This window comes from Amblyomma maculatum, chromosome 6 (genome assembly GCF_055883805.1).
Source record: "Amblyomma maculatum isolate TAMU_Amacu chromosome 6, ASM5588380v1, whole genome shotgun sequence".
Classification (NCBI taxonomy): domain Eukaryota; kingdom Metazoa; phylum Arthropoda; class Arachnida; order Ixodida; family Ixodidae; genus Amblyomma; species Amblyomma maculatum.
Window position 1 is genome coordinate 109,416,451 of NC_139349.1, and position 16,302 is coordinate 109,432,752.

Here is a 16,302-nt window from a genome sequence, read left to right on the forward strand (position 1 = left end):
CAGAAATGAAGACCGATAATTAAGCCCGTATAAAGCTATTTTGCTCCCTTTGTCAGAAACAACGAGTTTGCTTGGAAGATAGCTAGTATTTAGACGAAAAGAGTTTCTAATATGATTCTAATAGGCTTCCAGTGAAGTAAATTGATCTAGGTGTATTATATAACATTTAGTGTAACAATTAGGTGCTGGGAAGATATGTTTCACAAACGTTCGAGCATTTCTCTAAAGCAAAATGTGCCCACTATCACTGTTACGGATGTGCAGAATCCTTCAACAGAAAAAATAATAATAATAAAAAAAGAAGTGCATATGGCCCATGGTTTAACGCACCAAAACGACATCGGCTATGACCATCGGCGTGCGCCGAGGGTAGGCAGGAAGGAGCCGCCCGCTTCCGTGACCATGCACAGCTGCACGACAACCAGTCGCCTGCCGTTTTTTACCTATCCTCTGCTATTGTTCTCGTAGGCGGCATCGAATACCGTACGTAGCTTCGTGTGCAGAGGGTGGCGAGCAAACCGAAAGCCCAGCAAAACCTTCTACAAGCACAAATATTATAAAGAATTCCGAGGAAAATGTAGAACAGAAAAACAATCAGAGTTATTAGCAAGCTTGTATGATCTCCACGAGTACGCAGTGTGCATAGCAGCAAATAGCAAGAAGCACGCGCTGACAGTGATTCCGCCAGCTACAAAGCATGTTGTCCAAGTTTTTGTTCCAGCTACAAAACATGAGCGTGATGAGGGCTGGAGACGTGAATTGGGTTGAGACGCCAGCTAAAGAACTTGAACACGCAGATCAGAATGATATGGCAAGAGAGCAAGAATGCAGCCGACACAAGGTCGAGAATGAAAAGCGGCATCTCGACGATCTCAATGTCGTCCATGTCTGCGGGTGCGTCGTCATCGCTGCTGTCACGGTCGTTCACGTCCTCCATCCTGGGCGGTGTGTCACAGCGCATCCGCCCACGAACTGCTTTGTCGCACCGTTAACACCACAGTATCACCACTGAAAACGCCTCGACCCGTCTCTTGCTTGCACTGACGAAATCATTTCACAGCACCCGACTCAGGAATAAATTTGCAGCCAACATCGACGGCAGATCACGGTTACGCGTGATCTGCCGTCGCGCGAATTGTCTGATGTGGAATATGTTTCCGCTGAAGACAAACGCGCTCACGCCGCCTGTACGCGCCGCTCGATTCGAGGTCGATGCGAAACAAGGTGTTATGCCAGTGCCTCCTTTATAGCAATCAAGAAGTGGGAAAATATTGAACGCCAGATGAAAAATGGCTATGTGCGAATATACAGAAGACTATGTTCTAACTGCATGTGTTTGGAAACATGGCACTCTCAAATTCTATACAACAGGATATAACGAAACAAAAATGCCTTTGAGCAGCGCTCAAATTTCGCATTACCAGGTGCCGCAATAGTACTTCAATTTTTTTCCCTTCTATTCGTGAACTGTTAAGAGTTGCATAAATGTAAAAAATACTTAACAAGCACCTAAGGCCAACTTTACAATATGTCCCACGCTGTAAGAAAGCCACTAAAAAATCTAAGTGGAGGATCGAATAATGTAACGCGCCACATTAGATGATGTGATGTACAAGAGCTTGAAGGTAGAAATTATTTGGCACAACATTTTGACAGAAAATATGCCATGGTGTGCCCGCACTCTTACAGAAGCGTGATATATCTACTAAAACACAAGCTATGTATTACTAAGTCGCTTGTAAATAATACGAGGATAAATGTTTATACCTAGAGTATCCATTCAAACAGATTCCCTATTTGTGCGCTGTCATATTATTCATATTATTTTTCCAGTGTAGCTGTGCCATTTGCCATAGCGGTGGTAGCAATTTCTGCATGCGTCTCGTATGCGCCAGGTTTCGATGCTCGTAGCGTCCCGCGTGTCTCATGTAGTACATAACGCTTTTCTTGAACTCCTTTAGACTAGACTGATGAAAGCCAATGGCATTTCTACGTTTCGCTCTCCCCTTTCCTAAATTCCCCCTTGACAGAACCCCTTCATTTGCCCAAGGTCCGACATACGCCCTGCATGAGCCGTTCCGAGTAACTGTGCGCAATCTTTACGCATATGTTTTCTGTGTCTCATCTCCGTCCGTGCCTTCTCTCAGAGTGAGTTCAGGCGTCCAGTTAAAATTAGGCACCCTACACATTGTTCATAGCCTCCTCTTCCTCCAAACGGCGAAGAGTGTTTAGAGCTCATGTTGTCATTGCGGTTTAGGCAATGTTTACGGCTGACCGTTGATTACATGTTTAGTGAAGGTGACAGCGGCGCACCGAGCACCACGTAGTGTGTTAAGAAGCCGCCACTGAAAACTCTCAAGGAATTCCAGAATATACGCCCGGGTGGTTCCGGTTCAACACTGACGACGAAATGCTTAACTAAGGCAGAAAAAGCACTCTTCAAATGACATCTGCCGTCTGCTGCAAAAGTTGACATTCCACCGAGCTGTTCAGATGAACAGCTTATAGTCGACTGTAAACTTTCGCCACAGAAGACACATGCCCTCACAATGCTGCAGTTCCGTAGCTGCTTGCTTTGGCAATAACAAGAGGCTCTGTTTCCTTCTAGCTGCGCGTATATGTGTTGAACGCGCCGTATATTATAAAGTATATAGTCATTAATATTTGCTACCTTTATAAAAATTCAGGAGAATGAGGAGCTCAGAGGGACTATGAATAATGTACGTGCTGAGATGTTATAAGCTGAAGAATAACGTCTGTGCCGTTCCTGCTTTCTGAAGTCTTTGTCTATGTGTGCTTGAAGAAACACAGAGCGGTGTGATTGTTAGGTTCTGTCAGCATCACGATTTATGCATACCATTGGTATGCGCCGAACGCAGCCTGCGCAAACAAACATGAGTATTCAAATGAAACACCAGTGCCCATCAGCTGGATTCATCACGTGGATGTCGCATGTGGATGTCTCATGTAAATTCCTCTCTAAAGCGTTTTTTTTTTTTTTTTTTTTTTTTTGCAGTTACGTATAAGCATGTATCTGTGTGATGCATTTTAAAGAAGCTTACCGGAGATAGACGGAACAGAAAGCAATTTCAGCAGAGCAATGAGAAGTAGTGGATGGTGTACCTTCACTGAGGCGTCCCCATCCGGTGACGGTTGCGTTCCGGCCGATCAGGTCGTCCGACTCGTTGTCAGGCGGCAGGCAGATGGGCGCGATGTGGGGCATGAACTCGAACGGCTCGTCCACTCTGACCAGTGCCAGGTCATTCTCGTACGTGAAGAAGTTGTACTTGGGGTGCACCACCTTCTTCTTGGCACCGCGCTCCGCGTAAGGGTACGGCTCGAGGACGCTCGAGAAGTCGTACTCCCCCACCCGGATCCGTATCTGGCTCAGCAGCAGACTGCAAAGGCCGCAAAATAGAATGAATTGCGCGCACGTACGGAAGTATTTCACGCCCTGAAGAAAGAACGCCTTTAAGGAAGGTCAGGCCGCTTTAAATAAACGAGGCCGCATCGGGGTCTGCAGTGCGCTACAAAATCTTGGTATGGGGGACATTTCTGCATTTATTCTTCGACAGTAAAGAAGCCGCAGTGAGCAGGAATTGTGTCGGCCATTCCGAGGTCATTACTGGGTCAGTGCCGCCTAGCGGCAAAGGTCAGAAAGGTTAGGTGAGAGATCGCTTGACACTGTTTCATATTCAGGGGGACCAATGTAAGTTCATAAGAGCAGGACCTCGAAAGCCTCAAGTGACCTGTTTGCGAAGATACATAGTCTATACGGTGGAACGCTGGAAGCCACGTCTGGGTAGTAGGCGCGTGTTTATATTGACAACACAAAGAATGCGAAAAAGTGAACGTCATAATTGCTAATATAAGGAATAACATCTTAAAAACATATAATGGCAATTGACCATGCTGATACAGTTTTGCGAACGTAAAATGGTATGCAGCATAGGCGTCCCAGCAACACTAGCGGGCGGTTGCCCTGATGTCATTCCGTTCGCGATGCCATGCTGTGCGCGCAAACAGCCCGATATCTCGCTCGTCAAGCCCAACGTTGGTCAAGCCTGTGCGAGCTGTGCTGTTTAAACATGCTCACAATGTAGGCGCTGTCTACCGGATCCCGCCAAGCCGCGTTTGCTTCTTGTTCCAGATGCTATGATTTGACATCTAGCGCTACTCTTACCACGCATGCAGAGTAATCTATGGAGTATAGTCTCAACTCGTTTCGAAGGTCTTTGAAATGGAACAAAAAGTTTTAGCTAACATAACAAAAAATTTGCCCATGAAATGCGGTTACGCACAGTAAAAAAGTCTATGATGAAATTCTAGGCTAACGTTCTAACTCCGAACTGATGTAGGCCGTGTAAGGCATACAGTTAAAGCAGCAATACCGTAGCTTCTTATTCTTCGTTTGGAACAACCTGCGGTAAGAGCTCTAGAAAATTTAAAAAATATATAGGCAGCCTGCAATGAAGTTTGCTGTATCAATCGCCGTGCCGTAACACATATCCTAGCGAGAAGAGCAAATATTTTTGAGGCTCTTTCGTAGGCCGTTTTCCCGCCACCTGCTTGAGCTTACAGGGATCAGATTGCACGCTCTGTAGAAGCTTTGCATGGCGTGTGTCAGATAACTGGGCTACATCGAGAGCGCCTGGGCGAGGACGTTATATATTACACACGTATCTATGATGCCGCAGAATATGCTCAGTCGTTTCCGTGAACCAAGCGGCTGACAGCAGCAGTTTTGAGACGCGCTGCGGAATAATTGCAGTGCCACCTAGACAGTGCAGGTTCCGTACTGCAGCCGTTGTGTGTCACCGCCTTCCTGCAAGCCGCTATCAATGACTGCATGCAATCCACGGGGCTGTAGCGTAAGCACAGAGCAGCGCGTGGGCTTCTGGGATACTCCTTTCCGGTGTAAAGCATCGTTGCGGACATGGACATTGTTGAAGTTGTCTTTAATGCCTTTTTTTTGTGCTCCTGTCTGATGATGACTTGTTGCCAGTAACTTCAGGCACTATAAGCAGTAGAGCTAATTATGCGTAATGGACTCTTGTGTGCGCCAGTATATGTCTTCAATAAACCCCTGAGCTAATAAAGTCACTTGTACTGTGTCGTTCCTCAAACTGTTTCTGCTGCGTCGCGTTGCATTTATAAAATAAAATAAATGGACATCATACTTGTCCCAGAGTGAATACCATTGACACCATGTGTTGCACTCATGTTCGAGATGAGCAGTGATCGCCCCCCCCCCCCCCCTTAAGCACGCACGCACGCACGCACGTCTTATTTTCAGTGCAAAGCCTTATGATTGTTACCTGACATTAGCAGTGAAGGCTAATCTCACGTCTTGCTTTTGTACCGATATGAAACTGTATTCGCCGCGTGCTTCCTTGCGCAGCTTTCGAATGCTCAGGAGAAGCCGACTTCTGCTAATACCAGTCTCTGGGAGCTGTAGCTGCTCTAATGAACGATTTCTCTCGTTTCGTCAATGCGTGCTCTCTTTTCGTCCTTGCGGCACAGGCGTGCAAATATTAGGAGGCTGTTTTGTTTTCCATCTTTATTTTCTGATTTTTATTTCCCACGCTGCTCTGAAGATTCCAACCATAGCCGCACCTTGAACGGTGCCGCTATCTCGCGGCGACCGGGAGAAACTAGAGAACACGTGGAAACAAACAAGGATAAAAACCGGTTCTTCCCTCTTCCTTGCTTCGCTTATTTCCTTGTCGGCGCATCGCTAGTGGCCGTAACGTGCGGGCGGTGGAGCTGCTATCGGCGCTCGTGCATGCCGGAAGCCTGTGGGAGCGCGATTCAAATCTAGACTTCTCTAGGCAGTGGTGTCAACCATCTCGCCGCATAGCCTAATGGAGAAAGAACACGCGGACGAAACGGATACTGAGATAATGCGTAATGGATTGCAATCCGGGCTGCCACGACAGGTCGTTGGTCTCTCGGGGCGAAACAGGACATGCAGTGCGGTTGACGTCACTCGCCGCAGCGTGTGGGCCCAGGTGATGCGCCTTGCGCTACAGTGTTATTCGCATTGCGTTGCCGGCCCGCTTGTCCGCAAGAAAAACATCAAGGAAAGAAAAAAGCCGTCGATTATACGACCGGAAATTAATTCAGCTCCGCTTTCGCCTCTTGACAGGGGCTTTACTAAGTCCGGATGTGTATTTGCCCATGTGTGAGGCTCTCGCGTACGTATTTGAGCTCATTAATTTTCGCATCCAAGTTACGTCTATGCTTGTATACGCCCCCCCCCCCCTCCCCCCGCCCCTCCACCATTAATCCCTTTCCGTTGTTGTTGAACCGGCTATTTTTCTGCACGATTGGTCTCTTGCCATCCTTTGCTGATTTGCATTCAGAAAAATGCGTATCTCCTGTGTCGCAGTACGCTTAGCGTGTTTATGGTGTGTTTTGTTTTCTTAGTCTTCGTAGTAGGTTCAACAAAAAACAAGGAAATCAAGCCCCACACTGAATTTTTAAATACCTGGAAAAACAACCATCCACGAATACAACATACACGTGAGGTGATACAGACTTCGCTCGCTTAAGACTCCAGGTCAAATTAATCGCCTAAGTTGGTAAAATAAGCCCTGATCCTGTAAGCGCCCGTTTGGAAAAGAGTATGCAATAAATGTGACTGTACTCATCCACGCAATGCCCGGCCGTGGCGATCCAGTACTTGTTCAAGATGGCGCCTCCGCACCGGTGTGTGCTGGAAAAGCCGAAGAAGGACGTCCTTCGCACGGAGACCTGCGATCGGAAAGGCAATGCGTGGTCAGGAAAATCACTGGTATTTCGTTCGGAGTAACTGCGAACGTCATTCTGGTCGATTTGTTCTGCTTTGGATATTAAACCCAGATAAGCTGCCATTTAGAGGGAAAAAATTGAGGTTTCCGGCATTGAGCGGCAACACGTATTAATCCTGCAGCGAGAAAGTGGCGGCCTGTAATCGAGGATGATCCCCCATAGTGATATGAATCGCGCTGAGGTAAGACACTCTTTAATACGATGACTTTCTGTGTCCCTTAGCACGGAAGCCGGCGGCGGCGGCGTCCTCTGTCCAAAACCACGCCTCTGGAATGTGGTGTTTGGCTGGTAGCATTGATTGCAGGCATTAAGGCGGTCATGTGAACCGCCTACTCCCAGAGGAAGCTCGTGAGGATGACTGGGGTAGACATACAGACAACCGCGGCTTTTAGACAGAGTGGATTGTGGCAACCTGCCACAAAACATTTAATCAGAAGCCCTATTACGATGAAAACAGGCCATCACTCAGGGTCCTTTCATTTAATTACCTACCTGTCAAAACCATAGGTCACGATTACTTTTATCAATTAATGCGAAATCATCAGACACTCCAATAAAAAGGATACCCGGTGTATCTCGAAAAATAAGAAAATGGCAAGAGTGACATGACCGGGGATTGATTGATCGACCGTAGCATATTACTCAGTACCTTAGAAAGTAACGTAAAATAATGTGCACACTTTGTACAACCATTACACCTAGGCATGATTCATAGTCATTACGCAACATAGCATGACGCAACTCACTACAAAGTAGCATAATACAAAGTAACGTAATACTTTCGTATTCCCATACGTAAACAGTGTCAAATGTCTGCAGGTTGTTTTAGAATATCGCTCTAATTTATTGGGCCCGTATTTCTCGGACGCTCCGAAATGCACTTAAAGCGAGGCGATATGCATTGTCACTTGATTTCGAAAAATTGCTTTTATCACAATTCATTTAGTTAATTAATTTAATAACCAACACTAATTTTAATTTCTGGACAGGTGGCGCATTCTGTGACCACTCTTCTCATCTTATCTTCACAAAAAAAAAAAAAAACAAGAAAAGCCGAGTGCGCTACTCAGTAGACTAAAATTGTAATGCCTTTTAAATTCCCATATGTGTTTCCGAGTATTAAAATTGCGCTCAACCTTAACCATGTCTATGAACTCCATAAGTGATGGTGACAAAGCGATCTGGCTTAAGAGCACCGGTGCATAAGCTATTTTTGATACCCAAAGAGGGCTCGGACACTTAACAATAAGCATATTCTTAAGCAGAACAGCTATATAGACCATAGGAAAGGTTTTACCCATTGCATCACCGGTACGCACCCAGCAGCACTATGCATCAAACCTCAGACCTCCCGCATGCGAGGCGGGGCTCAGTTCGCTAGGAATGCAGTGGACGTTCATCTCTTTCAAAATGAACACTAATATAAAACACAATGAGCACTGAGTGGACAGTAATCTGTCCGAGATTCCGCACCACCCATCTCCATTACTTGTTAGTTCGCGTTTACCAAACGTGGCGTTGGAAGTGGCAAGATTTCGTAGCCGGCGACTAGTGGGAGCGATGAGAGTTTGAAAAGCTTCTCCAAGGCGCAAGTACAGCTAACGGCATCTTTATGCTTCCCTCTTTTTTTTTTCTTATTGCTGTGAGCTGCATCTCTCAAGGTTTAAAGGGTCTCTTCTGGGCAAACCAGTGAGAAGCTTGGCTACTGAGGCCCCCATAACATTCACCGGCGCACGATCTTGTGTTGCGCGCATGCGCGGCGGTATGAGTGATTCAACTTCTGGTCTCGCCTCCAGGCTTGTCTGCAATTGTGGCTAGAAACAATTACAAAATGAAACCTATAAAGGAGCAACGCGAACGGCGAATTTTATTGGGATTTTATTTGTTCTCGCAAATATACTCCTATTTTCGCGCATGCGTGGAGTGAAAGATCACGCGCCTGCAGATGCCTGGTATGAACACTAAAGCACTGAAGCACTCTATTGCCGGCACAGCGTGACGTGACGCAAGTTCTGCGCGATATGCGTATAATAAATAAAATAAAACAGAAAAAATGGTACACGACTATGAATGCGATTCAAGCCCGTGGTGAAGCGTGGAGGGCGGCTTCCCTTATTACTGCGTTAGGCAACTAAGCCATTGCCGCTTTTTTTTTTTTTATTGCGCACAGAATATACAATACTTACACGACAATCTTGAGCCGTGTTTGAATGAGGTAACATGACTAAAACTATTTCAATGTCTTAAATTTTCAATGTGCGGGAGCCAGCCAGGTGCTGGATCCACAACTTTGATTAACTTCGCAATACCTTGCAACGGCGTCCTTAAAATATTCCTTCACTGGCCGTGCGTCAAGATCTGCGTGACGATTCGCCATCCTACTTCTCTATGCACCATGCAGACCCAACGTCATTACAAGATCGCATGTTATATCGTCACCATTTTCTATCGGACCGTGAAGGTCAAGCGGATAATCTTTCTTCAGAGTCGTTTGGAGGACGTCTCAGAAGAAAACTGCGTCCCAGCAGTCCAAGAAAACATACTCAATGGTTTTTCATCCTTTTTGCATAGTAGGCAGTGGACAGCCCAAGGCGCAAATTTTCCTTTCTGTTACCGTGTAGCCTAAAAAACATTTTTTTCTCTGCAGGAATAATGTCCGATTTTCTTAACTCGTTTTAGAACTTTTTTTTTCAGAATACAAGACAAATTACAGAGATCTATTTTTAGCTGCTTCATGAAAAATTGCCTGAATACGAATAGCATGTTTTCCGAACTGACTAGAAGCCGTGAATATGATACGATACGAACACTCAAATGACCTAATGAAACACAAATAAAATATTTGTGCGATTATTCGCTACTTGTGAAAATATTCGTACAAAATAGTCATTTGAAGTCGCGAAACCTTACTCGAGGCTATTATAAGTCACAGCCCTAAAGCTATCGATAGACTCAGAAAACTGATATGGACAAGGTGACATGCAACAGAAAATTGGAATATTAAATGTATGACTGTCATGTCATACGCGATGAAAAATTTCTTTTTGCTACGGATGACTACATCAAATTAAGCGCATTGTGCGCTTCAGAAAGAGAGAAGGATAATATAGTTTCAGCCATGGCCTCCGATATCGGCCACCCAAGGGCTTGTTAAAATTAACCGAACCTTGTCGCATCCCACACGTAGTTGAAGGCCAAAATATGCGCGAGCATTATGAGCGCCCACACACGAATCGACTTCATCGTACTATTGAACCCTCCTCCGCGCACAGACATTCCTCAGCAACTTGCACTGCTGCGTCATAGTAGGCGTTGTTTTCGAAAAGTAAAAAAAAAAAAAAAAAGTTAGGAGATGCCCTAGTTGAACTTTAAACTCACTGTTTTAAAAACTTTTCTCAGCGATGAGAGCTAATTAGATTCGTAATTTGGAACATGCACCATCTGACTCGTTCACCGAACGTTATAGTGAATAGAAGGACAAAAGCAAGGATATTCGATTTGATTTTTGACATTTTAAATATTCGACCTCCCTTAACATTTCAGTCTCGCCCAACTGCTGTTGAAGCTGTCCAGACATTGGCCCACTGTGCAGGTGGTGCGTACGTACCTGCCAGGGCCATGCTCCGAACGATGCACTCTTGCCTCCCACCACCTTGGTCTGCGGCAGGATGGAGGGAACGCCGCACTCCCCTGTAAACACCGAGAGAAAATGGTGTAAACTTAAGGCTTACCACCAAGAGATATCTACACCACGCTGCACGCTGTCAAGGCCTTTCAAAGACAACCGACAAGTTTTCGCAATGACTGATGCAAGGAACACGCATGTCGACAGCAAAATCAAGAAGGGCCCTGAACGTCACCTTTGTTGAATTAGGGTATGCAACAATTTTTCTTAGCTAACTCTCTTTTATTCAAAAAAAGTTAATAGTTCTGTATTGATTTACGAACGTTTTATTGTAACGCGCAGCTGTGTCGAACAGCGGCGCAGTTACTACACGTGGTTAACTTGCATGGCATAAAAGCGAAGTGAAGCTTCTCATCGAATGAAAGATCCTGTTTTCGGTGTGCACTATCGACCGAAATGCGTAGTGAAAACCCAGAGAAAGGAAAGTTCTTTAAAGGCACGACTTCAAATAAAGTGAAGAAGAAAGTGCGTGAAACAAAATATGTGACAGAAAATTTTCCGTCCAGCCATATTTTACATCTGTACGCACAATATTGAAAGCTTCACAAACAGATCAATGTCCGAAACTCATAACGCGTGTAAAACATCCCCCGCTAAAATTAACCAGATGGCTTGACGCAAAACCTTCGGGCCGCAGTGTCCTTGAGCAAACTACCCAGTTTCGTGTAAACGCTCATTAATCGAAATTACGTGAGGTAATGTGTCTTCGAAGGGCGGAGCAGTGTGTGATATCACGTGGCGTTTGGAATAATACTGTTACCTGTTTATGTGGTCGGAAGCGGGTGCGTAGATGGGCAGTCCGAACGCACTGGGTCTTGTATAGCTATAGCATGAGTTTAGCTTCACCACACGGCAGTATTGCCTTCTAAAACGGCAAATTGATGACCTGAAGTTCTCAGTAAAATATGTGCGCTGACGCTTCATTACTGCGTGCGAAAACAGCGAATGCAGCGGGAACACCTCTACCTCATCGAGGAATGCGTCAGCTTCATACTTTGACCGCTTTCAATCACTGAGAACGTCGGCACACATGACAGAGCTTGCTTCTAGATCAACAAAGGGTCGACACAACGCGTAATTAGAAGCAACCTTCAGATTGCAACTAAAATGATAATTACGACTGCTGAAACAAGTTATAGCTTTTTTCTAGTTATACACTGTGGAACTCCTCACAAAAGGGATAAACAGCGTCCGATAAATAATATTTTCTTTTATTCCTAAGAGACCGCAGACATGCCTCCTAGATCCACAGCTGACGTATAAGACGTCTGAGAAGCACTCACCTAAAATTAGTTTCCTAAATAGAGCGCCAAACCAACAGAGGAAGACGAACAGCTAACTTCATGGGAACGGGCGAAAATTTCGACGGATGGGTGCTCCTTTACGTACAGCGCGCAACGGCCGTTACGTTTACCGTCTTGCGTGAAGCAAACTCCTTGACTTGTCACGGTCACTGAGAATAGCTTGATGCGCGGACGTGATCTTCGTAATACTTATGAAATTGTTGCTCGGCTATGGTCACGTAGGATCCATTTGTGCTTATTCCCAGGTTGCTCCCATTGTCTTTGCCGCTTTACCCCAGGTTGCTGAGATTTTTTTAGGGCCAATTTCTTTTTCATTTTTTTTTTAATATGTGCTTGCAGGAAGGTCAGCGTATAGGCCTACCGTTTGAGAACGCATCCTTAGCGACGCTCTATCTGTACTGTTCATAGCGGATCTAAGTGCCTTTTGTTACGCTTGGGAGAACGTAATCATGGCATGAAGAAACCGCCGCTTTAATATGTGGTCCTCCGTAAAAGCGCTGTTGATTTTTTTTTATTTCTAGCGGCCGCATTTTTACTCTTTTTTTACCGCTCTGGGAATATCGCGTTTTTGTTTTGTTTTTTCTGCACGCTAGGCTGCACTTCCTCCACAAATGCTTCTCAGCAAGGCATTACCGCTGATAGCTGTAGTGCTTGCACGTCTGAAAGAACATACCGATTCTTGTCAAAGCCGTATCCAAACATTGAGACTTAAAAGTGACGTATAATTTTCTTTTCATAATCTTTTTTTTTTCGCCTAATCTAATCTGAGGATAGCATGGTTTTATGGCAAGCATATATATGGTATCAACAGAGGCTTGTCTTTTTTATCAACAACGTGTCCTTAATTTAAGAAGAATGAGATTTACAATCCCTATTGGAGCCAGAGTCGGCCAAGCAAATCACATACGCACAGCCATATACAGCCAGTGCCGTCAAAGATTTGCAAGCAATACGCCGTTAACATGTTAGAGCCCTGGCAAGCCTTTTTCACTTAGTTTTCTTCTACTTACTCGTTCATAACCTCAGCTGCGGCTCCATAAAAATATTTCAGCTTCATCGAAATCAGGTCCATATAAAAAAAATAACAATAATAACTCAGGGCTACACATCTTTGGACCCTGAAAAATATTTGTCTAGTTAGGGAAATCATAAGCAGGTTATGTATTTAAAATATATTCCATCTTCATCGTGCCACTTCGATCAAAACAGAAGCTTTAAAAAAAAGTCCAATGTGAAGTCATTTTGCACTATGCCTTTGCAGGAATTAGCTTATCAAAACGTATACTTTCTTATTCTAACGTACTTGGTCACCCCACTTAGTGCAAAACATCCAGAATCGGAGTTTTTGTTATGTTCAGCGAACATTTTACTGCTATGAACTCTATCTATGGTAGAACAAAGCGCTGACCTGGTTTGATCCAGACCGCAACCATATTCTTAAAAAGCTTTTAGACTCTCAGATTATCATTCATAAAGTTTACTTCTCTTTGGCGGCACCATTATTACGCTCTTTCGGAAAGCTTCCTCACCCTTGGGTCTCTTGTTAAGGAGCTGCGTCGGAGGTATAGGCCTCTTAGAGCCCCCGGATGCCGCAGCGTTGCTTGCCTGCGCCCCACCCGCGGCCGGTGGCTTCCGCGTCGTCGGCCTCCCGTGTGTGCCGTGCGGGGGCCGTTGAAGAGCCGGGGGACGGCCCGCAGCCGCCGCAGGTCTCTTGGTAGTCGTAGTCGAGGTTGTTGTGGTCGTCTTCATCGTAGTCCTCTTGGTTGTGGTCGGTGGTCTCATTGGAGGCCGGCGGCTGGGCCGGAACGTTATGATGGGCACCAGAGTTGGACGTGGCCTGAACAGCGACCAGAAGGTCGTGATACCTGGCGGCCGGAACGTAGGAGGCCAGCGGGTCGCCGTGACCACCACGCTGGCCACCGTCGGAGTGGTCGCTGGTGTCGTGCTCGGCGACGCTGGTCTCGTCGACGACGTCGTGCTGGGCCTTGCAGAGGGCTTGTACGTCCTTCTCGTCGTGGGTCTCTTAGTCGTGGTCGGTGTCGGTGACGTGGGCGTTAAGTAGATGAGTGTGAAATTTCTCTGAGGGTAACTAGGAACGGCAATGCTGTTGAGACTGGTGGTCACTGAGGGCTTGCTAGGTGGCTTGGCTTGCGGCGGCTTCGGACGCTGCTTGGGCGATTCTGTGGACGTGGAGGAAGGCGGCTCTGGTGCCAGGCCCCCCGCGACGCTGTTTTCACTGTCGTCGTACTCACAGCAGGAACCGTAGAGAAAGCCATCGGTGCAGGTGCCCAGGTGCTTTCCGTCCAGCTTGATGCACTCCCACACGAACATGCAGGTGCCCCGCTCGCCGATTGCGTTTTCGCATGACTTGGGGCTGATCTTGAGACCTGCAAAAGTGGTGACGCACATCGTAATTGTTCTGCCCGTTTAACTGATTAAAATTGGCTCATAGTTAAATATATATCTGCACTGATATACATAGTTCACTGAGATCTCGTCCTGGAAGGGGCAAGGAAAATGTTTGCATTCCAATTAGAAATGCGGGACATTTTTGTTTTCTTTTATGGTTCGGTTTACGGCACAGTATATGGCCTGCATACTTTTGTAAGTTTAGGAATTCTCAAGGGCTCGTGGCTTGTAACTGTGCTCGTAAATGCTTAAAACAGTTCCTGTATTTGGTACCTTTTCAGCCGTAGTGCTGATTGTATGTTCGTGATAGTAACCAAGAGGAGGTATGAAAGAAGCTGAAGGGGACCCGTTCGCAACATCAAAAGAGAAGAAATCAAGAATGCATCAATTTTAAGAATTTTAGAAGCAGACAAAAAGAATAATCTGAAACGATGTGAAATGGGCAGACGCACTAAAACTATCGAGGTAAAAATGCATCCGCCCTAAATGCGCATACATATACCCGCGACGTGAAATACCACAGCCGACATGCACGCGATTATACCAGGCAGGAGGTGCTGAGCGCACTGCTATTGTTAGCCGTGAGAAAGGAATAATATGCTCGAACGTTAAGTGCAGATGTTGCTCATGGTTCACTGGTTTTAACGTCCCGAATCTACTCCGGCTACGAGAGACGCCGTAGTGGAAGGATCCGGAAATTTCGACCACCTGGAGTTCCTTAAAATGCACTAACATCGTACAGCACACGGGAGCTTTGCTGTTCACCCCCATGTAAAAGCAGCCACAACGGTCGGGATTATATTCCGCATCTTTGGTGTCAGCAGTGGAGCGCCCTGAGCTACCGCGGCGAGGCCCTCACGCAATGAAATGTGTAAAAAAACGCAATACAGAACACACGTACCTTTGGCGAGTGATATGACTGAAAATGTGAATACTAAGACTGGAAGAATCGGCGTGGTGCCACTGGTTTGTGCTGATCGCCATCGAATGCCCTGTAAAGAAACAAAGGCAAAACAATGTGCATGAAGCAGGAAGTGTAAACATTTTACGCCTACAACATGAACATGCACTGATGGACGTAACTTCAAGAATGTACTGAAAGAATCCCGCTAAGCGGTACAAAGTTACATTAACACAGCGAGACCAAACACGTGCTAGTCGGAATCGCCCTGAGCGCGATTCCTTCACTGTGAAACACCAACTATAGCCCCCACTCATGCCTCGTTCAGGACAGTGTATTACGCCAGATCAAACGCTTTTCGACGTTGATTATAACACTGGCTTTACTAATTTTAGCAACCGACAGACCTTGACGGGAAGCGGTCGTGTCTAACGCAATTTGGTCTACGTCTGCTTAATAATGTTTCCGGTCGCAATGAAATTTGGCAGTGCTTAAACTAATGCGGCCATCCTGAGCCACCGCACCAGGCTTCGTGGCTATTCTCGTCGATAAGGTACGGTAAGGTAAGGTTTGGGCAGCTAGTAGAACAGTAAATGGGGTAAGCACCGGAGAACCTTACTGGGAAATGTCACATGTAAGTCAGTCTGCTCAATTGAGACCAGAATTACTATTAGCCGCTCGAGGCAGGAAGACACGAATCGCATCAGAGAATTACAATGAAGAAAATTACGAATACTCAGCAGCGCCCTCCAAAATAATTTATAGAAGTTCTCAGAACATCCTCCAGCGCAAACGACTACTTGGGCAAAAGCTGTTCTAAAGCCTTGCCAGCAGACCGTGCAAGGATGGTGATGTTGAACTCAATGGACACAAATGTTAAGCTATGGGCAAATAACAACGGCAATTATAATAAATTGGGTTTTTTTTCTATAACTGAGCTGATTTCAGATTTGAAAAAAAGTACACGTGCTATCATGTCAATTGATATTGCTTGTAAGGTAAATTATTGTTCCCAAATAAAGATGTTGCCTTCAACAAGAGGAGCCTCCTCGCCGAAATCATTGAGTAACAACGGCGTTGACGCCCGTACTCTCTCCACCATGAAAGTCACCTTGGATTACCCGGATGTAGAGTTGTTATTTTCTCGAATAGCACTACAAGAGCTTTTATATTAAAAGACATTGCTATTC

At 45.7% G+C, this 16,302-nt stretch overlaps 1 protein-coding gene across 1 annotated transcript in view; it reads right to left on the bottom strand.

Moving 5' to 3' along the window:
* Positions 1–16,302, bottom strand: part of LOC146186559 (uncharacterized) — a 111,695-nt gene that overhangs the window by 16,881 nt on the left and 78,512 nt on the right. Inside the window, exons 2-6 of the mRNA XM_084607264.1 lie at positions 15,113–15,203; positions 13,332–14,189; positions 10,421–10,503; positions 6,650–6,756; positions 3,124–3,398 (exon numbers count right to left, since the gene is read on the bottom strand). Coding sequence (XP_084463390.1) covers positions 3,124–3,398; positions 6,650–6,756; positions 10,421–10,503; positions 13,332–14,189; positions 15,113–15,203 — 1,414 coding nt within the window. The remainder of the gene's footprint in view (positions 1–3,123; positions 3,399–6,649; positions 6,757–10,420; positions 10,504–13,331; positions 14,190–15,112; positions 15,204–16,302) is intronic.